Consider the following 23,849-nt stretch of genomic DNA (forward strand, 5'->3'; position numbering starts at 1 on the left):
ATGGCCAGTTTTATGACTAGGAGGTGCCTTCTTTTATTGGGGCTTCACCGATATCTGATGGGAGTTCCGGGCCTGGCTAGGTAATCTATCACGAATTGGACATCTAAAATACGGGCTTGCCTACATGACTTCGCTCTTTTGTATTATTGTAGAAATATGTGTATAGCCATATCATAAACTCAAGAATTCTTGCTTGCAGCTATTATTTCTGTATATAAGGAGAAGGCTGGTTCTGTAAAAACTAACAGTCTCCTGAGAACACATGACCCGTGCTTGTCGTGCTTCTAGGACACCTGTTACTTGGTAGCTGCCAATAAAACTTGATCTCTGACTCGACTAGAAGACTCCGTGTTTCTGTGGTCCGGAACAGGGAGAACTCAGAGGTCTTCGGGTGTTATCCCCTGGCACCAAACGGGTTCCTAAAAACCCGTTACCTCATGGCGGTGGTGTGAACACCTGCACTAGCCTTCCCTTGATGGAAAATAGAAAGGCTTTCAATGCCAGGTGGATCGCTCAGAGCTCTAGAAGGTTGAAGTCGAGTCTGGATTCCGCCAGTGACCAAAGGCCTCTGATCTTCACTCCTCCCAGGTAGCCGCCCCATCCCAGGAGTGACGCATCTGTCACTACTGTCAGATCTTGTTGGAGAAGGGAGAGGGGTCTGCCTCTGACCCAATCGCGGTTTGTTAATCACCACTGCAGATCTTTTGCAGCTCCCTCCGAGATCTGGACCATTTTGGAGAGATTCCCCTGATGCTGCGATACTGGAACTTTAGGTCCCACTGCGGAGCCCGCATATGCCAGTGGGCATCTGTCACAAGCAGGCTGAAGGTGGCCAGTCAGTCTTACCGAAACCCAGGACAGAGACAAAAAAATCAGTATCATAGCCTGAACTCGCCATTCGGGAGGATAAGCCAGAAACCACACAGTGTCCAGAATAGCTCAGATGAAAGGGAGCATCTGAGAGGGAGCCAAATGTGACGTTGACACATTAATAATGAACCCCAGACAGAACAGGAGGTGCACCGTAGTCTGGAGGTGGGAGACTTCTGGATGGGGCGAGCCCGCCTTCAACAACCAGTCATCGAGCTAGGGGAAGACTGATAACCCTGATCTCTGCAGATGAGCTGCAATCACAGCCATCACCTTGGTGAACACCCAAGAGGCGCTGGTAACCCCAAAAGGGAGCACAGCAAATTGAAAGTGCTTGTGGTCCACCATAAACTGCAGCTAACGCCTGTGGGCAGGCAAGACAGGAATGTGTAAGTATGCACCCTGTAAGTTCAATGCTAGTCCAAGTCTCCGAGGGCAGACTAGACTTGAGCGAGCGTGACCATTTTAAATTTCTCCTTTTTCAGGAAGAAGGGAGCAGGTCTAGGATAGGACAATGGTCTCTGTCCTTTTTTGGCACCAGAAAGTAGTAGGAATAACAACCATGGCCAACTCTGGCGTCTGCACCCTCTCTAAGTACGGATAGATGGCTCTTCGCCAACCTGTCACAAGTGGGTAACATGGGTGATCGGGTAGTCATGAAGGGTAGGTAAGCAGCTACTTTGGACAATCTGGAAAAAACAGTGATCTGACCTCCAGTACTGCAGGTGATGGCATATCCTGTCTCCCACTGGTTGCCATGATGGTTAGAGGGCGAACTAAAGAGGTTTGAAGGCTGCTGCTGGGGTAGTGGACTGGCCTATTCTCTGGCCGCCTGACCCACAGGGTCTGGGGATGTCACGTCCTTGGACACACAGAGGATGAGGAGCTTACATGCCTTGGAGACTGGGCAGGTAATGACGCAGCTGGAAGCCCCTTCCATGACCACGATAGGCGGACTGGGTTGGCGGGGGGGCATTAAAAGGTCCATGGACCTGGCTGTAGTCCTGCTATTCTTGAAGTGCTCCAGCGCTGAGCCCACCTTGTCTCCGAAGAGACAGGAGCCATCAAGGGATGTGTCCATAAGCGAAGCTTGGACAGGCCCTGAAAAGCCAGTCGTTCTCAGCCATGCATGGTGGCGTAAGGCCACTAAGGAAGAAGCTGCACTGCCTAGTGAGTCGATCGTGTCCAGCCCACATTGGATGGTTAACTTAGCTGAATTTCTACCATCTGCCATTGCTTGGGAGAGTATGGCCCAGGCCTCCTCTAGAAACATGGGCAGCACATGCATAGCCAAATCTTAAAGAGAACGAGAGTAACAGCCCAAAAGGCACACAGTGTTCACGGCCACAATGCCTGGCTCATGGAAGAAAGATTGTCTCACCTAAGGTGTCTAGCCTCTTGAATTCACTAGTGGGTGAGCTGTTATGGAATATGCCAGAATTTGTATCGGAAGAGGAGGCTTGGACTACCAAGCTCTCCAGGGTAGGGTGTTGTGTGAGGAAACTGGGGTCCCCTGGGGTGGGGCAATGGCCTGTTCACAGGAGCCCCTCTGCAGGTCTTGGGCCACCATGGTACTGGTCCATCATAATTTTAATGAGTCAGGCACCCAGTACTTAACTGTTTAAGTGGCTGGACATCCTCTATTTTTCCAAGCTGGGGCGTTCAAGGTTACCATGCACCTATGGCTTTCCTTGAACTTATGTAAGGCCCTCAAAGTCAGAGAATTTAGGGGAAAGGATCTACAAAGTGTAAGCAAATGGGTATTTTTTTGCGAAGTTTCACCCAGGTTTTTATTCTGGACATCTTTTGTTATCCGGTTTGTAGAAGCAGTGGCCAAATACAGTCCCTGCTACATGGGTTCTGCTTTAAAGGATAGCTCTTTCTATTTTCAAATTACTATAACCATCAATTTAGTAGATGACTGTTCTGTGTGCACAGCCCATGTGCAGCTGCACAGAAAGCAAATGTGGGAAGATAACAATAAAGGATAAGTTTGTCCCACCTTATTTTTACAGAACATGCAATTAATAGAATGCACATTTTCTTAACAGCCATGGTCGCAGTACACATTCCACCTATATTAAATGTAATGTTTGACCCAAAAAAAAAATCTGCTGAATGTAGGAAAGCTGTACTTACCAGTAAGAAAAATAAACTCAGATTATGTTTTTATCAATTTGGGAATATTAAATATACATTGCCTGAGCTCAACTGAAGTGCATATATATTTCTCTCTGGGATCACAACCCATTGATGCCTTTTATTGGCTTTGACACCCAGCTATCACTTCAACGGACCAAGGTCGAAGGGACGAGAGAGGAAATCCAAAGGGGCTGCTAAATAGAAAAAGTCACTTAGCTGTGGTAACCCTCTTTCTGGTAGATACTCTATCTGACCACAAATTTCTCACATTGTGAATGTCCACAGGCACCAGATTTTCGGATCAACTCCCTCACCCTTCAGTATGTGGCTTCATGTGGCTCTGTGTCAAGTCTGTCCCGCCACAGATGTGATATCGGGGCCACAATATTTGTGCTACCTCCACACGCTGATGTCAGTTTCTTTCTGATCTCGCTCCGTGCTTTTGGACAGATCAGAATATGGCAGCGTGCAGCTCTCTAGATTGGTACCTCATTAGTCTGGACTAGAAGAGTCCAATCAACACAATGGGAAGGAGGTAGGTCAGTGAGGAATCTGCAGTTAGATAGAGTATCTACCAGAAAAAGCGTTACCAAAGGTAAGTAACTTTTTCTTCTGATGGGTACTTCTAACAGCATATTCCTCACCATGTGAATAGGTACCAAGGCAATATCCCCCAGGTTGTGGGTCTGTAGAATGACTCAGACCAGGGAATCAAGCAAGACAGATCAGGCAAAATGGCCCTCACATGATGAGTAAAAGTGACCACAATGTTGTTTTTAGTGTCAATGATCATAGAGAACAGCTGAGCATTGGTTCAAGTGGGGCACACATAAGGAATGGGAGAACTAAGTTAAGATTCCACTGCGGCATTATGAAAGGTGCTGGCAGGAACATGTGAATCAGTCCTTTAAAAACACAAACATATAAAAACAGGTGATTTGAAAACAGATGCCGATCGGGTATATTTAACCCCTTCGACGCTGATGACGAGCTGGGCTCGTCATGAGGTAGCCTCCTCGCACGCTCATGACGAGCCCAGCTCGTCATGTAAAGTGCACTTTACAAATTCTCAGCGTACGAGCGGAATTCCGCCCGCACGCATCAGGTTAAGGGCCAACAAATAACCTTTAACTGTTGCTACAGCAAGGCCTTCCTGGGCTTAAAAAAACACAGTATATCCGCTAGCTGTGCCTGAAAAGGCTGAATGTTGCAGGAAGAACACCATACAATAAAGCTCAGCAACTCGCATAAACACTTTTAGTAGAGGGACGCTTGTCTGCCAGTATAACACTAACTACTAAGGGAGGAAGATAGAAAGCAATCAACTGTTGCTGCTCAGTCTCCAAGCATAGAGGTGCAGGTTGCTGAGGTCCGGGTAGAGGACCCTGCCCTGCTGCTGCAACAGGAGGCCCACCTCCAAGTAGCAGCAGGATCAGAAGACAGACGCTCATGGCCAGAAATACTGGGTAACCTACTCTCCTCGCACAGGCCAGAGCCACTGGATGGCTCGGGCAAAGGTAATTCCTGATCTTCTTCAGAACTCTGGGCAGGAGAAGTAGAGGCAGGAAGGTGTAGAAGAGTCTCAATGTGGGCGAAAGGTATCTCTGAGCGAGAATTACTTTGGGAATGCCAACGTACAAAACCTGGGACACTGCACATTCTCTGCAGTGATGAAAAGATTGAGCCAGGGTTCTCCCGATGCTGGAAGACACCCTATGACACCTCTGAATATAGCCACCATTCACTATTAGATAGTGTCAGCTCAATTCATTTGCCCTTTGCAAAAACATATGGGGCTACCCAGTAACCCTAGGACCTTGGTAAGGTAATTATCAAAAACACAAATGGTTCTGAAGGGGGGAGTATAACCGTAGAGTTCCACAACAATAGAAATTAACAAACCTTCTACAGATATGTTGCGTTTAAACAAATGTATTGTTGTGGGCTTAAACAAAATGATTGGTTAGAAAAGTATCTTATACACATCAGGAACTTCCACCTTCAGGACCATTTGTGTTTTTGACAATTCATCTGCCCTGGCGTTTAAAGATCCTGTCGGGTGTTGTGCGACCAGGGAGATGCCCTAAAGATTCTGCCTTTTCTAGAGATGCAAGGCCACCTTGCACAAGACACACAATCACAGCCTGCCCTGTTTGTTGCAGTACCACATGGCTGAGGAGTTGTCTGTGAGAACTAGCACCTGTTCTCCCTTGATAGTTGGCTTTCAGTGCCAAGAGGATCGCCTGTAACACCCAGAAGTTGATGTGGAGGCAAGCTTTGGCTGGAGATCAAAGTCCTCTGATCTTCACCTCTACCAGATGACCTTCCCCAAACCAGCAATGATGCATCTGTCACAACCATTAGCTCTGGGTGTGGTAGGGAGAGTCCGTCTGCCACAGGTCCAATTGCTGGCGGACAGCAACCGCTGCAGGTCTTTAGCAGTCTCCATGACACCTGAATGGAATCCGAAAGGTTTTCCTTGATGCTGAGGCCACTGAAACTGCAGATCTTATTAACAGCTATCTGGCGTGGTCTACAAGCAAAATGCAGAATGCCAAGAATCCTCAGAACTGTTCTCACTGATACCAACGTCAAGGGTTGAAATGTCGGTCTCATAGCTCGGAATCGTCGGGGCAAGGCTCAGAAGACCACAGTGTCCAGGATGGCTCCAATTAATTGGAACTGTTGTGTAGGAATCAGGTGTGACATCTGCACGTTGATGGAAAAGCGTAAAGATGTCAACAGGTCAACCAATGTTTGGAGGTTGTTTACTATTGTTTGAGGTGAAACCGCCTTCAGTAGCAAGTCATTGAGGTATGGAAAGACTGGTATTCTCAAACCCCACAGATGGATAGCGACCACCCCAATCACCCGAGGTGCACTAGTAAGGCCAAAAGGGAGCGCTGAGAATTAGAAGTTATTGCTGCCTACCTGAAACCTTAGGTAGTATTTGTGGGACTGCAGGCTAGGAATGTGGGTCAATGCATCCTGCAGATCCATGGCCACCATCCAGTCTCCTGGATTCAGGGCAGAAAAAACTTGGGCCGGTGTGAGCATTTTGTACATATCCTTACTGGAGGAAGTTGTACAGTGGGCATAGATCTAGGATAGGGTGAAGGTCTCCATCCTTTGTTAGCACCTGAAAATAACAGGAATAGCAACCAGTTCCAATTTCTGATGCCGGTACCCTTTCAATGGCTCCCTTGGCCAAAAAGCTTAAACTTCGCCTTAGAGTATAGACAAGTGGTCATCCAGTAGATTTTTTGGTGTGGGAGTCATGTCAGAGGCTTGTGTCAGAATAGGAAGAAAATGTTTTGTATTATCTGGAGCTCCCACTTGTTAGATGTGATGCGCTTCCACCCGGGGAGGTAAAAGGTGATGCTGCCTCCCACTGGGTGATCGTGTGCTGTGGAAGGTGGCCTCAAACAGTTTTGCTGCAGGGGCTTGGGTACATTGTTGCCCCTGAGGGCCTAGACACTGGTGGCCAGATCCCTGGCCTCTGCCTCAAAATGATTGAGAGGCCTGTTGCTGTTGAAGCACATTCTGACATTGTTCTGATGATATCCCCTTCCAAAGCTTTGAAAAGGGACAAAACTGCCAGGGAAACAGCCGCACAGGAAGCGTTAGCCCAAAAGAAAGCACTGTTGCCTTGCTGTCATTAAAGCGCGCAAGGGTCGAGTCTGCGTTGTCTCCAAACGAATGAGTACCGTGGAATGGCATGTCCATGAGTGACTGTTGGACATATTAAAAAATACAGTGCTGAGAATCCAAGCATTACGTTGAAGCACTATTGTGGTTCCGATTGCTCTACCCAGGCAGTCAGTAGTGTCCAGACCTGATCTTATGGAGTACTTTGTCACGTCTTGGCTATTTTGTATGAGGTGCTGATGGTTAGGCAGAATATCATTTGGGACCGTTGACAAGATGTCTGTAACCATATCCCACAATGCATGCAAGTATCTTACCAGGACACAGCTGGTGTTGACTGATTTCAAAGCAAGGCTAGCTACGGCGGATATTCTCTGTGTGAGTCACCATGTATTTCGACTTTGTCTTGGAGTGAGGGCAGAAACGCATTGGTGTTCAATCGACTTGTGAAGGCAAATACCAAGAAGCTTGCGGGTGAAGGGTGTTGGAGGAGGAAGACAGGATACTGTTGGCAGACCTATGCCACCTCGCAATCTGCCTGTTCACTGGAGGGCATGATTCTGGCTTTGCCTAGGTGTCCAACAGTGTGTCCACGAGGGCCTTGTTAAAGGGGAGGAGAGGCTCCTGCATTGTCTGTCTTGGGTGGAGGACCTCTTAAAACATTAGTTGTAACCTTAGTAGTGGGCAAAGTGAGGCCCAGGACTTCTGCTGCACACCTAATGGCAGTTGCAGGATTATTGGCTCCCCTTCCATTCAGCATTCCGTCCATCTTATGCTGCTGCAGCACATCCCCTTCCAGCACTCGCATTTGTTGTGTGGGCTGTTGCAGCTTAAATGGTATAGGTGTAGAGTCCTAAGCCAAGGATTACCTCGAAGTGAGGTCGAGTAGCACAATCTGTGCCAAAGATGCATCCGCTGACAGCAAACCAACTGCAGGCCATGTAGGGTCCTTAGGGACCGAAGTCAAGTCAAATTCCACAACTGCCTTGAAGGACTGGTAGAGACAGTATCTAACTGCAAATTCCTTACTTTTGATTTCCCTGGGGTTAGACTGGATCCCGAAGGTGGCCTCACTCTGCTCTGTGTGACGTCATCGGCTCCAGCAGTGACATCCACGCCATCTATATAGGCACCACCTATATAGGCACCACCTCGGCACAGTGACATTAGTTATTTTATTTCCGCACAAGTAAAGCACTGATCCATGAAGAGAGCTGCCTTTTGTCATTTTGCATAGCCATGCAGCCAGGGAAGTTGGGTTGAATAGGTGAAGTAGGTTCCGGGGTGGAAGGCAGAGTTAAGGAGGTATGGACGTACCAAGGGCGTATCATGGCTCTAAATGGTTGGAGTGGCAGGAGGTAAGGGCGCCGTGTTTAGACTTTTTTGCTGTTTTTGACTTTTTGGACTTATTTGAAAATCTCAATTTCGTTGACGAACACTCATGAAATCCGCCTCTGGACCAAGAGCACTTCTGTGTCCTCGATTGGGACTGCTTTGACTTCCAGCTATAATCCGTAACGAGGTACCGGATGGCCTTCGGCTTTATCTTGGTGTATTTGTGACACAGAATTGTGGGGGTTCATCATCAACATCCGTTTGTGGCAATCCTTCCAAGGTTTGAACCCTGTCGCCTTAAGAGGAGACGTCCCTAGCAAACTGGAAACATTTTGAGAAGAAATCTGTCAGTAAGACAGACTCGAGAGAGTAGCTTCAGATTCGCATCTGGAAGCCCACCAAGAAAGGAACATAAGAGCGTGAAGGTGGCACAGATATAGTGGCTCAGACATCACATCATCGCGGAACCACACAACGCCACCTACGAATGCACGAGGGAGTTGCTATGAATTATTTTTAGATCCAGTCTGGACCCTGGGGAAATTCACAAGGGGAGGAACCTGCAGTTCGAAGTATCCATCAGAAGGAAATGTGTTTGCATACAAACCTGTATACATTTTCCTCTTCAGAGAAGGCGCCCGGCAGACCCAGCGGAGCAAGTGTCTGCAGAATGCCTCTTTGCCTACATCATGCTCAGGAGAGCAGATATCCTTCGAAGCCAGCTTGGAAGGCCTGGAGAGAGAATAGTAAACAGCTGAGACAAGGATTCATGATTTTAGGTGCATACGACTTTGGGTGGAATTCCTGTAACCAGGACAAGATTTGCAATCATTTGCTGCAAAAATGAGAGAGTGAAGCCTGTGGATTATATTAGGACTATGAAGGAGTCCAACAACTGTCTTGTTTAGCCTTTAACATACCCTGCTCGACACACTTCTGGGAGTAACTCTGAATGGATCTGAAGAGGAATCAAAACTTCTCTGCATACTATGTTGAAGTCATGCCTGTGAATTGTACAACGTTGTGAACAGCTCTGTCTTTAACGTCTGCATTCTGGCATTTTGCTCCAGAACTGGTAGTGACATTTTCTTCCTAATCCACAGGGCTGAAGGTCGTGCTGGAGAATCCTAGTTCTGGCAATCTAGTTTCCATCCTATGACAAAAGGATGCAAAAGATCCTGAGACAGAGTAAGTTGTGCCCGCTTGGAAGAACTCTAAGCGAGAGCTTGACAAAGGAAGTGGCGATCCCCCTGGGAAAGGTGTCTTGCCACCTCATTGTCCAAAGGAATTCTCAGTACCCCGCCCATGCTGACCTAGACCGTGTGCTCCCATCGCCCCTGCTTCCACATCCTGGTAATGAACCCCACGTCTCCTGTGGGATGGGGGTACTTTTACTCCGCATGCACATCAAGATGGTAGCACAAAAGGAAGCATAGGCATGAACCAAATGGCTGTTCCTCTGACAAAAGAGAGATTATGTGGTACATTAGCTAAAAAGGAAGGGTCGTAATACAACATGCATGGGTTAAAGTCAGTGCGTCATAAAATAAGGTTTCCAAGCATAAGGAAGAGAAGGAAAGACGGATGAGAACAGCAAAATATGAATGAAAAATGATCTGGCGTCTGTGCGTACAAGGGTACTTTGTGTGAGAAAAGCAAGAAGCAATTGAAAGTAAACTGGCAAGGGTACACACACGGGATATGCACATGTATGACACAGTCATGACTGGTACAATGTATGCAACTCTTGGATCTAACATTTACAGGCGTAGCTTCAGGTCCTCCTCCTAGGAGGCCGGTGTCCTCAAGCTAAGACACCACGCACATCACTTCCAGCGCAGACAATGCCTTGTGGAGCCGAATGACGCCACCTAAAGGCACGCAGGGGTCCTGCTCACCAAATGTTTACGGATCCAGTCAGACGCTGGGGAAAATTCTAAGGTAAGGAATCAGTGGCTAGAAGTATCTATCAGATAGAAACAGATTCAGTATCAGAAACTGAATTGCTGCATTGAGGACTAACTGATCAATAAATGTTTGTAAACCATAGAGGTTTAGATAGCGAAATGTACAGAAATAACAGGTTAGCGACATGACATCTTGTACCAGTACGCCCTCTGGGTCAAACAGTACTACATAAACATCACCCTTTGTACTGCAAAGCCATTGCAAATGCAAATGTCCGTGCACTCGAGGTATATGGACATATAATATCAGGAGTAGTGAAATCAGGGGAGGAGTGATTAGCATCGTTTATGGTTACCTCCATTTCAGGTGCAGTGTTTTTACCAATTAGACTACTAGACGATGTAATGAACGCAGTGCTGAAAAGAAACATTTTCACGAGATTTCATGAACCGTCTAGGATGCTCCCAGGTTTCGTCTCAAGCCACGCGGGCTCACTCAGGTCCTTTGTTGTGGAGACAAACACAAGAGAATCGGGGAAGACAGAAAAAAGAAAAACTGGTGCTATAACGAAGAAGTTTGCCCTACTTAAAGTAGACACGATGAAGAGCTCCCTCAGGACCTACATTTCTTTCATCAATGTAGAACTGAATTCAGCATGGGCTTAATGACAATATCATGACATCAACAAAACTAATAAGATAACATTGATTTTATCATAATTGTTTATTTAACTTCTTTTTTGTCATTGAAGATATATGTATCAAAAACTTAATGTATTGCATTTATTCTGGAGTTTCTTGGAATCATTTTGTTGACTTGTATGTATATTTATACAAAAAGTGTTTCATAAAAAAAGGAGAAAAAAGTGAAGACATGTTTTGATACATATATCTTCAATTATAAAAAAAGAAGTTACATAAACAATTATGATAAAATTATTTTTATCTTATTAGTTTTGTTGATGTCATGACATTGTCATTAAGCCCATGCTGAATTCAATTCTACATTGATCACAGAAACGTAGGTCCTGAGGGAGCTCTTCATCCTGTGTTGTGTTCTTCCCCTCGTCTGCCTGACCTCAAATTATCTCCTTTTTCGGAGGAGGGGGGGGGGGGGGGATCCTTCTTTTCTGCATAAACCTACTTATAGTAGAAACATCAGAAGTCAGAGACAACAGTCTTTCGTGATACTGGAGAGAGAGACAGAGCTCGGTCAGAAGGGGCAGGCTGTACTCACCACCTGCATGGCGGAGCTCCTGGGAGGGTGCGGCTCGATCAGCAGCTGGGATGGAGTCTGTCCAAAGCTTCGGATTTGAGCCTCGACAGCCTGAAAAAGACAGCAGCAGGTTTGCATGTTACGGGGTGTTAATTACGAGCAATAGAACCATAACTGTCATCTGAACACGTCAATCCACACTTCTGGCAAGTTTCACACTGAAAGTGAACCCTGAGTGTGCACCAGGGGGCTAAGAGCTTGGCACCAGTACTGAGGGTGAGGTCACTGTGCACTGCGGATGCTATTCCATGAGAAACGCCGTCTAAACCTCCCCGTCCTGACTCCTGTCCGGTGATACTAAACAGAAACGAGGCAGCACGGTCAGAAATCCAACTCTGCGGGCCTTCCTGCAATGCCTGCCGAGGACAGACACGAACCTTCCCACATGAAGGCTTGCCCTGCCATTTTAGAAGGAGAAGCCTTCATTTCCTTAAGGCTCAATGTCTTTCTCATAGAACAGTAAATAAAAGCAATCCTAATGTTTCAATTAATAACAAAAAATGTATTTCCAAACTTGAAAATGCAAGAAAACGCACACAGCAAACACTCTCTGGCATAGTGGTGTCTCGGATAACAAACACAACAAGGATGCAATGCTAATGAAAGAGCTGCCCAGCCTTTTTATTTGCTTCAGCACAATTGTCAGCAAAGAATGACTTGGAAAAGCATCCAATCTTCCCTCTCCACAGTCCAACAACCAACACAGCCTGGAGCCATTCTGTAAAAGTACTCTGTATCTAACAATTATTACCGGCTCTTAAAAAGTGAACGTGTTTTCTGTTTGTTTATAAGGGTTTAAGAGTCAAGATCTGTTAGAACATCCTTGCCTGTTACTTTCTTTAGCAGATGTTTTTAAAGCTGGGCCTAATGAATTGAAGATGTAAAGTCAAAGAGAAATCCCCGGAAGAGTATATGTATTTGGATACCTAAGCACAAATAGACAGTATGGATAACTCCATATCAATACTGAACAGTCTGGTCACGGACTAGTACGTGATGTTCACAATTTTTTATTAGTTAAAATATACATCATAGTTAAAATTTCAGTAGAAATACAATTATACTGAAAACATTCGATAAAAAGACACACATTAAAAAATGGCGAAAATTCAGAGATTATACAATAATTAAAAAACAATTGAATCTATTCAAATTCAACTGAACAACACAATACATGTAAAGGTACACAATTTCTAAATTATCGACATACTTTCATTAAAGGAAAACGGATAAACAAAGGACAAGAAGAACCCCTCTATACACAGAAAATAAGAAATGTAGTCACAGATAAAGGATGATTCAACAGCCTATCCAATAGTATGCTAGAAGCCCTGGTATTGCAATATGCAAGATATCCGGGATTCTAGTGGCTTGAATTCATACGAAAATGCAAAAGATTTGTAGATAGAATTCTTAACTAAATGCCACCATCCATCAAAGGGTGTGTTGTGTAAAGATTGCCTCACCAAGAGGGAGGGCACCAGATATTGACTGATATAATTCTGTCTTATACAGCCTTGATCTCCATCCACTGAATCAGATGACCCCTATCGATACCGTCCTGATGAAGGTGTAGCGATATCCATGTGCTGATACACCGAAACGCGTCGACGCCTTTTGCATTTTCGTATGAATTCAAGCCACTAGAATCCCGGATATCTTGCATATTGCAATACCAGGGCTTCTAGCATACTATTGGATAGGCTGTTGAATCATCCTTTATCTGTGACTACATTTCTTATTTTCTGTGTATAGAGGGGTTCTTCTTGTCCTTTGTTTATCCGTTTTCCTTTAATGAAAGTATGTCGATAATTTAGAAATTGTGTACCTTTACATGTATTGTGTTGTTCAGTTGAATTTGAATAGATTCAATTGTTTTTTAATTATTGTATAATCTCTGAATTTTCGCCATTTTTTAATGTGTGTCTTTTTATCGAATGTTTTCAGTATAATTGTATTTCTACTGAAATTTTAACTATGATGTATATTTTAACTAATAAAAAATTGTGAACATCACATACTAGTCCGTGACCAGACTGTTCAGTATTGATATGGAGTTATCCATACTGTCTATTTGTGCTTAGGTATCCAAATACATATACTCTTCCGGGGATTTCTCTTTGACTTTACATTGTCACTTGGTACCCTGTTCCCTGGAACGCGTGGGGTCCTCTCTCAATTTATTAACCTAATGAATTGAAGACCTGTAGTACTGCAAAGATATTTATAAACTGCAAAAAAACCTCTTCCTGGGAGGTTTGTGTGTAACAAAGTAGTATGTATCGACTATAGTTATCGGCAAGTTCCACTTTAAACATGAAATGTACATTTTTTATTGCTCTCAAACACTTCGTGAGCATTTCACCAATGGCATGAAACCGGACACACTTTTTAGTTCATTTCAACTTGGCTCTTGGATTTAAATTTAATGCAGATTGGTTAAGAGGGCTCCGTTATTTGGAGCAATACAAATATTGCATTTGCCTTAGGAATTTTTAGTCTCTGCTACAGCAAAAACTGCTGAAAATAAATACTCCAAATTTATTAGGCTGCATTCAATTTTGGTTTATCGTAAATACGTTAAGTAGTTTGAGATATTTGCGTTATAAAAGGTTTCAGGTGGGCTACGAATGGTTAAACTTATGTGGACTGCATTAAACAGCAGTAGAGGCTCCGAAGAGCTTGCCTGCGGTTTAAGGACCACAGTGAGGATGTTAGTTCTCACTGTCGTGACGGGGAGCTCAAGAGCCAAGGCCTTGGCCGCCCTCGTCAGCACCACACTGTAAGCAGCCCCCTCCTCCGTAGCCACGGTAGGAGGGGAGACAAAGCCAGTGTCGGGCGTAGTGTCCACACCACTGGCTTCCCCTAGCTCATCTGCCCAGTCCTGATACGACTGGCACTCCCGTGCCAGATGGTCCTCAGACCCCTCCCAGTCTCCCTCGCCCTCCATCTCCTGAAATTCAGGTTCAAAGGATGGGGCCGGATCATAGAAGAATTGCTCTTCTGCCGGCGCCGAATGCGTCGTCGAGCGACGCCGGTCCGACGCCGGATCCGGACCGAGGGAGGGACCGGGGACGACGCCATCCGGTGACTGCGTCGGGGGCGACACCCTGGGGGTCGACGCCGGCGGGGTCGTAAGGTCGACCGGCGGCGACCCGGATCCGGATCCAGTGGGGTCCTGCGGCGCCGGGACCGAAGTCGCTGACGGCGCCGGGCCGAAGCATCCGACAGCGCCGGGGCCGAAGCACCCAGCCCGCTTGGACTACCAGACGGGGCCGCGGGGCCCAAAGGCACCTCTGCGGGACTCGACGGAGGAGAGAGCGACCTCATGGCCATGAGGAAGGCATCGATCTCCTCCGGCGTCGCGTTCGGCCCAGGGACCGGCGGGTATGGAGCTGGCCACGACACCTGCGACACCGGCGGAGCTGCAGGGGCGGTGTCGCCCGAACCCCCGGCCACATCGCGCGAGCGTCCGGGGGGAGTCGGAAGAGCGATGTCACCTCTTCGACTTCTTGTGCCTCTTACCTGAGGACTTGGAGCCCGACGAATGGTGACGAGTCGCCGAGCTTCGACGACTGTGGGCCCGCGACCGGTCCCTCGACCCCCTCCTGGACCGGGACTGTGAGCGGCGCACGGCCGACTGCCGGAGCTCGAGGCGCTTATGGGACCGCCCCCGCCTAGCTTTCGACGTCAAGGCCCGGCAGTCGGGGCACGACTTGTCTTCGTGGTCGGCTCCAAGGCAAAAGAGGCACTGACGGTGGGGATCGGTAACCGACATCAGTCGGCACAGGGCTTGAACCCGGGCATCCCTATCGGCACCGAGAGTCGTAAAGACTCGAAAAATTATCAAAATAGATCGAAAAAGTTGTGTCAAAAAGTGACTAAGAAGTACTGCTTTTTCCGGATCTGCGCTAGCCGGCGCGGAAAAAAGAAGAAGAACTGACGTCAGCGCGTGAGGGCGGCGTCTAAGTACTCCGACGACGTCATCCCGGCGCCGACTACGGACGAGGAGCCGCAGACAACGCCTACCGACGCGCAGGGGTACTGCTACGCAAAACTTTCCGGATCCAGTCTGTCGCCTGGGGATATTCTAAGGTAAGGAATCTAACACTAACCTGTTTCTTTCAGAATATTTATATATATATATATATATATATATATATATATATATATATATATATATATATATATATATATATATATATATATATATATTCATCCTCAAAATGCCTGAAGCATTAGGAAAGCACACAGCAGTGCTCTGCCATCCGGCTTTGCGTTTTTATGCCTGCCTCCAAACTTCACTTTCAATAAATATGCCAACGCGTTTCCAGGTACAGGACCTCTTCTTCCAGGGCTGCAACAGATCACTTGAGAAACGTAATCTCTGATTTCCGGCTCTTTTTATTTCAAGCCCCCCAGTGGACGTTTGTTGGTTGTAATGCCACTTCCATGATTCCTGGGACATGAAGTCCGTGTTACGTTTAAAAGTGCTTTTCTTTCAGTAAGTTCGAGTTAATTTGATTAATTATGCTGCATTCATTTCCTTTAGTAGGTCGTGTTTGCATGAGGGCAGGCTTAATTAAAAGCCAACACTGTGCCAAGGGAGTCCTGTAAAAGTTCACGAACACACACACACACACACACACACACACACACATTGTGAGGGGAAGTAATTTCAGGGTTCAGAAGTGAACAATGGTAAAATGAAGGTAAGAGTAAATGTAGGGTTTGGGGTGGGTAATGGTAAAGGGAGGTATGGGTAATTTTAGGGTTTGGCAGGGGTAGTGGTAAAGGAAGGTTGGGAGTAAATTTAAAAAAGGGGTGTTTCCCCAGTAAAAAAGAAAATAAATTAAATATTACATTTAGAGCTAAGGGTTAAGTAGTGGTAAAGGGAGGGATGGGTATGTTTAGGGTAAAGAAGGGTGCACATGGTATGTCTCTGCAGACCACAGAGCCCAACTATGGATCTCATTCAATGTAACAATGGGCACTCATCATACACATGCATGAATGTACAAAGAATAAAAATAATGAAAAGTGCCCAACATTTAGAGGGAGAGATGCCCACTCAAACATTGATCATATCCTGGTGTCCAATGGTTCTGTTTATTCCAATGTCTGGGTAATAGAGCAGCCAGTGAGTGACCATAATAGTATATCAATGGAATTAATGGGTTGGGGTCCATAAACAAATGTGTATAGTAGGCCTGTCCATGGGATTACGGCCGAGAGACCAAATGGCATGAGGATCAAATGGACCAAAATAGACCCCAATAAATTAATGGAGGATATTATCCGCAAATGTAGTGGAGAGGTTGGCTATTGCCTAGCACCTAATGTGATCGCGCCCGCTTTACTTTCTAGTTTTTTGCAAATAACTAATACTGTTGAGAACTCCTTGGCTGTAAGAAATAGAAAGCCTAAGAGAAATAAAACTGTGTGGTTTGACAAGCACTGTGCTCAGTCACTAAAAAAGTTAAAAATAGCGCTTGATGTTAAACCAAGAGATAAAGACAGAATCCGAGAAGCGCGATTTAATTATAAGACTGCCTTAGCATCCAGAAAAAAAGAGTTGCAAAATGATGCTTGGCAGAAATTGGATATGGCTGCCGAAACAAAAGATCACAAATTATTCTGGGAAACTATAAACGGTCCCTTTTTAAAGAACAACAATATTCCTGAAATCAGTTTGCATGTTAGTTGCCACGCATGGATTGCCCATTTTTCTGAAATTTTTAACTCCGATTTTAATCCAGATGGGTCCATTTTAAGTGCTGATACAGTACCATGCCTTAAATGGCAGAAAATGCAGTTATTTTTAACTTTAAATGAAGTTACAGAGGCAATCAAAAATAGTAAGGGTGGCAAAGCACCTGGGCCTGACTGGGTACCCATGGACTTTTATAAACACGAAATGACTCTATGGGCACCAATATTGACACGCTATTTTAACACGGCCGTGGAAGACAACCTACCATTAACATGGGGGCAGTCAATTATTGTACCACTCTACAAAAAAGGATCTAGGTCCGAAGCTCGAAACTATCGTCCCATTTCACTTCTGGACTCGACAGTTAAAATCCTTAGTCGAGTCCTATTAGTGAGACTGGAAGCCTGGGTTGAGGAAAACGACATCTTATCCCCAGTGCAGTATGGGTTCCGCAGGGGGATGGGAACAATGGAGCAGTGCGTGAACCTGGAACTTATAGTCAGCAAGTATACTAAAGCTAAAGATGGTAATCTATTCTTGTGCTTTGCTGACTTGAGTTCAGCATTCGATCTGGTGGAACACGCACTGCTCTGGCCTATCCTCCTGGCGATGGGTGCCCCTATTGAAATCATTCATCTGCTTGCCAGGCTGTACAACAATTTGTCCAGCAAAGTCTGATTTGGAACAGATGGAGAGTGCACCCCTTTTTTTAAAATTAAGAGAGGTATCCAACAAGGATGTGTACTTGCCCCTCTTCTGTTCTCCCTTTTTATAATTCACGTAGACCAAATTTTAAGACAGACTAATGCCGATGCACCTATCATTAATGGTAACCCAATCCCAATCCTCTTATACGCGGATGACGCGGTCCTTCTTTCCGGGACCCAAAACGGATTGCAACATCTAATTAATCAGTTCTACATATTTACTGAAAGTAGGAAGTTGAAAATTAATAAAGTAAAGATGGTTACAATGATATGTGGTAAGAAACCAAGAAAATGCAAGCCCTTTTTTTAGATGGGGAAAGATTAGAATCTGTCAGGAGTTTCTGTTATTTAGGCATCCCTTTTTCAGGAGACGGGAGGTGGGACAGTGAACAAAAAAGTGTCCTTTTTAAAATGGCTAGGAATACAAGTTGTGTTTTTAGATTTGCTGCCAAATTAGGGGGTCGCAGAATTCACGAAATGTTGTCCATATATAATGCAAGATGTATAACATCAGCCATATACGGGGCCGGGATATAATGCCCAGAGTGCTAACTTGATCCAGCGCGAGGAGAATGCGTTTTTAAAACGATTAATTTGTGCCCCGACTACGGCCTCAACTGAGATAGTACATAGAGAATTTGACATAAATTATGTTAATGATCTAATTGTTTTACGACCTTTGTCCCTATGGCGCTCAATCTGGGCAAAGGAAGAGACAAAATTTACCCAGGATGTAATTACTGACTGTATTAAGCTCGATCGCTGATTAAATATTCCCTGGTTAAGCCACATACAAAATTGGTTTAAGACACTGTATGGTCTAAACATCTTTAAAGATCTAACAACGGGGTCTGCGTTGTCGAAGCGGGAGCTCAAAGTTTCATTCCTTAAATATACAGATGGGATTAGAATGGAAAGATATGTAAAACAAAGTACGTTTAATCTCTATCTGGAATATAACACTAATGAAGGTTTCCAAACTTACCTTACTGTTGTTAGTATCAGCTCCCACCGTTTTGTATTGACCCGTCTCCGGTTGGGAATTGTGCATCATCTAGTGGCATTCCCTGTAACTAAGAAACCCGGTACCTGTCTTTGTCCCTGTGATGACAAATCTAAACAGAGCACTTGTCACTTTTTGCTATCTTGTAACTTTTATACTTCTTTTAGGAAATTTTATCTGAAACCCATCTTTTTAAAATATAATATGCGTAGTATACAAACAGCGATGCAATTGATGTTTAATTTAGAGACCCCAGATGTATGTTTCCATGAGGCCACTTATATTTTAAAATGTATTTCTGTACGAAAATCAATTAGTGTATGAACTCAACCAACGATGCACTTTTTTCTTGAACCTCTGAGATACATTCCTAAAGTATTCGGATTTTGTGCTGCTAAATGCATACTGCACTTTAGGAAGGATGGTATAGTCACTTTGCACTTTATTATGCTAAAATTGCACATCTACTAATGCCGGACAAGTGCTGCTATTGTGTATATTGTACACAGAAAGAACGGTATAGTTGCTTTGCACTTTATCTTGCCATTTTGCACATGTATAAGTAGAAGTATGCTTCACTGGAAGCTATATACCTGTAAGGATGATATAATTATTTTTGCACTTTAATATTGCTAAATTTGCACATACATTAGTAGACAAATGTACCAAAAAGTACTTTAAAGATTGTCGGATATGTGTTGTTATATGTATAATGTATTCAAGTTACCAAGGCATTTGGCAAACCAAAACTGACACATATGTATGTTGTATTTATTTTTATGTTTGTTGCTATATGGTTGTATTCATACACACCGAATAAAGCATCTTTGAATTGAATTGATTCTCATATACACTGAGGCCTAAAAATCAAAAACACATGCAGAACTTACTATGGGGCATGGCTCCACACTCTTCTGAGGCAAGCAGGGGACCTTTTCCGCCCCAACAATTACATTTCATGAAATGAATTTTTATCAAACAGCGAACAATAGTAAATCTGTGCAAAGTGGTTTGGGTGTGCCATTATGACAAAGACCTCCAAATTTCATAGCTACCTGGGAAATATTTTCTCTGTTTCACGGGGACCTTGCTTGATATGGGTTTTATACCCCAGTATTTTGAGCAGCAAATGCACTGAAATGTAAAATTAGCATTTGTGTAGATGTGCAAATTGTAATATGCTATTTGTTAGCACTGTTAAGTGTGAGATGGGCCATAATTCACAAGAGGCAAAGAGTGGAGCAGGTCATGGTGCCCTGTATAGCACGTTACACCCAACAGAGCTGCATGAATAGCTTATATCAAGCTGTTACTTTTTAATGTGCATTACTTTGCTGTTACTTTTTTCATGTAGAGTAACTTAAACAAGATTATATAATCATATAACGAACACAAAGGGCTAAATACGAGAAGTAATTATAATAATAATAATACTGGATTTTATACAGCGCGAACAGCTACCTCTCGCGGAGGTGTCCCGGCGCTAGTAGAACACAAATAACCTGAGGCAAAAAAAAATAGGAGAGCTAGCGTGGCTGGGTGAAAAGCCAAGTCTTTAGTAGTTTCTTAAAGCAGGGTTCGGAGCGGGCCTGTTGAATTGCTTGTGGCAGGGAGTTCCACAGAGCGGAGACGTTAGCTGAAGAGGTCCGACCGCCTAGTCGGGCCTTTTTTGCCCGCGGGACGACCAGTTGGACACGGTCATTAGACCGTAGTGCACGGCTTTGGGAGTATCTTGGAAGGCGGTTTTTCAGGTATTGTGGGCAGGAGCCATGCAGAGATCTGAACGCAAGCGTCAGAGCTTTGAATTTTATTCTGTTGGCAACTGATAGCCAATGCAGGGTTCGGAGATGCGGAGAGACTGACTGCTTGAAAGGAATTCGCAGTAACAGTCTCGCAGCCGCATTTTGAACTACCTGGAGCTTATGAGTCAGGTATTTTGGGAGGCCAAGGTATAAACCATTGGCATAATCCAGCCGTGAAGTGACAGTCGCGTGGACAACCGTTTTTCTACAGCTCTCCGGTAAGAGTCTTAGAATTTTTCGAAGGTTTCTCAGCTTGCTCAGGCAGCATCCGGCCACTTGTTGGATATGGGATGTAAAGGACATGTTATCATCCCATCTCACTCCAAGATTTTTTGCCGAGTGACTGGGTGAAGGGGGCGGGCCCATCTCCGTCGGCCACCAGAGTTCAGGGGCGGGGGAGGGACCCTTGCCGAAGAAAATGACTTCGGTTTTATTAGCATTTAGTTTTAATTTATTGGTGTTCATCCAGTGCGCTATGTCCTGGAGACAGCCTTTGAAATTTGAGAAAGAATCCTGCGTCATCTCAGAGTACGGAAATACCAACTGGGTGTCGTCGGCATATGAGATTGCCTTGACACCCCAGTTGGCAATTAGCGTGAAGAGAGGAGCCAGGTAGATATTGAACAAAAGGGGGCTGAGGGCCGATCCCTGCGGGACTCCACAGCTGAGCGTTTTGGGTGTGGACGAAATCGTCCCAAGTGCCACCTTCTGCGTTCTAAGTGATAGGTAGGAGTTTATCCACCCCAGTGCTCTGTCCTGAATACCTATCTCTGCCAGCCGGCTGAGTAGACTGGCGTGGTCCACCGTATCGAAGGCGGCCGACAGATCCAGGAGTACCAACATTGCCGAGTTTCCTGCATCCATCGACCACCTCACTGACTCGGCTACCTCTATGAGCTCTGTTTCTGTGCTAAAGCCGGGACGGAAGCCCGATTGAGTTTCATGTAGGATGTTGTTGGTTTCCACAAATTTGCTCAATTGGCGCTGTATAATTTTTTCCAGCATTTTACCTGGGGCAGCTAGTAGGGATATTGGGCGGAGATTCGTAAGGTCATCTGGGTCCCCATTAGGTTTCTTCTTTAGGGGTAGGAGAGTAGCGTGCTTCCAGACGTCCGGGAAAGTGCCTGAAGTGATGGAAGAGTTCCAAATACATTGAAGTGTGGGGGCTACCGAATCCGCTATGGCACTCCATAGTTTAGCTGGGCAGGGGTCGTCAGGGGAGCCGGATTTGCAGCGGCTAAGTTCTTGCCTTACCTCACTCAGGGGGATATGTATGAACTGGGTGAGGGTCTCTCCTCGCTCGCCATTATTCGCTAGGTCCTGCTTCACTGTTTTTATTACTGGACCAAAAGAGTCGTACACTTTTTTGATTTTATGATAAAAAAACTCTGAAATTTGCTCACATAGCGTAGCTGTGGGTACAACTTCTCTTTCAACACATTTTGGCTTAAAAAACGACTGTACCACTTTGAAGACTTGTTTGCTAGACTGTTCTGCTTGGAGAATCGAATCCGCATAGAAACGCTTTTTACTTTTTCTAATGGCTTTCCGGAATTTTTTGGAGGCTTCCTTGTACCTAGCTTTTTCTTCCAGGCCGTAGTTTGCTCTCCAGAGTCTCTCCAGTTTTTTACAGGCCGCTTTCTCATTCCTAAGTTCCTGCGAGAACCAGGGAGCTGAGGGGGAGTCTCTTTTTGATAGGGCCCGAGAGGCTGGAGCAATGGAGGAAACCATCTTTCCGATCCATTCATTGAGAAGTATAGCATCCGTATTGGCATTGTTTGTCAGGGAAGGGATGGTTTGCGCAAGGACCGGGCACATAGTATCAGGGGTCAGTTTTTTCCATTGCCTCTTCAGAAAGTAGCATTTACTCGACACAGGGATATCATTCGCAATGTTCAGTGTAAATGGTACGAGTGCGTGGTCTGACCATGTCAGAGGGAGAGGTGTCTCAGACAGCACGTTCTTGATATTAGAAAAGATGAGATCAATAGTGTGGCCCCCTGTGTGTGTAGGGCCCTCATTGATCAGTCTGAGACTGGCCGTGTTTAGCGTGGTTCTGAGCAGCTCTGCCATGGCGCAGTCGGGTTTGTCCATGTGGATGTTAAAGTCGCCTACCACAATAAAAAGGGGATGGAGGAGCGAACTCTGGACAATCGTGTCTAATAGAGTAGTTAGGTAGGGGTCCGTGCCAACCGGGGGGCGATATAGCACTAGTCCTGCTAGTGATAGCTGAGGGCTCACTTGGAAGCAAAAGTGGAGGCCTTCAATTCCTTGAATAGCAGTGGGGGCTGAGGATGTCAATGCTAAGTGCTCTTTAAAAATAATGGCTACACCACCGCCTCTTTTTGTCCCAGGGCGGTTGGCGAGGCATATTTTAAAACCCAAAGGGACTGCAAGTGCAATGGAGGTCAAGTTGTCCTCCTTGATCCACGTTTCAGTTAAAAACAGGATATCCCATTCCTGCTCTTCTATCACAATAACTACGTTTTGGGTCTATGACCTAAGATGTTCTTCTGTGAACTAATCCAAGGATGAAATCTGAGACTAAGCATTGTTTTCTCACGTCAATTGAGCAGTACTGTGGTAACAATGAAAGCTGCCCCAATAATAAATGAGTCAAAGTGTGATTATTAGTACACTTGTGCGAAATACCGTGCTAATTATCTACATTTATTATCACTACTTTGGTCTATCACACAAAAAAATATATATGTATTTATACTGTGAAGGTGTCAGAACCATTGTCATGGACAATGTCATGCCAGAGCCCCCTTATACACCAATGGGTACTATGAAAGTATTTCTGGTTCCAGGCAGCAGGAAGAAGGTAAACGCTTGCAACCTAATGTAAATAACTTATGACCTGGTGTCTATTTTCTGTACCTTTTTCCCTTAAAAGTAAGTAGGCAGGGGGAAAAGGCCTTAACTGCAACCTTCTGAATGAATAGGATTTGTTTTGCAATGCTCAACCCTTCCTGTGCACTGACAAGTGACCAGAAAATGACATATGTTCTCTGCTGTAACATGGTGATTATCACCTAATGCAAACACCGTTTCTGTATTATTAATATGAACTTTAACCCAGACTTCCTCTGACTTGGAGAGCTCAACCAAATTAATGCTTTTGAAGTGAAAAGTCTCATGTAGTAGGATACAGGCAGCATCATTTGTTATAGCTCCAAGTGGAAGGAGCTCTGAACCTTGGGTTTCAGCAACTCTTAAACATCATAGTAAAACAATGCTTGGTATGGTATGAATTAACCTTTCCATTTTAGATGCAAGAACGTGTAGCAATACAACGAGCTAGGCAAATGCGTTTCAACAACTCAAGCGCAGGTCTCAAACCCATTATTCCAATACTACTTGTATGTTAACTCAGTTCTATGAATGGATGAGACAACCTAATTTTACAAACAGAATTTCATAAGTCGAGCTGGTTCTGTGTA

At 45.0% G+C, this 23,849-nt stretch overlaps 1 protein-coding gene across 2 annotated transcripts in view; it reads right to left on the reverse strand.

Moving 5' to 3' along the window:
- LRBA (LPS responsive beige-like anchor protein) overlaps nucleotides 1-23,849 on the reverse strand; it is a 2,244,423-nt gene that overhangs the window by 196,565 nt on the left and 2,024,009 nt on the right. For both annotated transcript variants that reach the window (XM_078676915.1, XM_078676916.1), the window contains exon 49: nucleotides 11,140-11,229. In XM_078676915.1, coding sequence (XP_078533041.1) covers nucleotides 11,140-11,229 — 90 coding nt within the window. The remainder of the gene's footprint in view (nucleotides 1-11,139; nucleotides 11,230-23,849) is intronic.

Source organism: Lissotriton helveticus, chromosome 2_1 (assembly GCF_964261635.1).
Source record: "Lissotriton helveticus chromosome 2_1, aLisHel1.1, whole genome shotgun sequence".
NCBI lineage: Eukaryota > Metazoa > Chordata > Amphibia > Caudata > Salamandridae > Lissotriton > Lissotriton helveticus.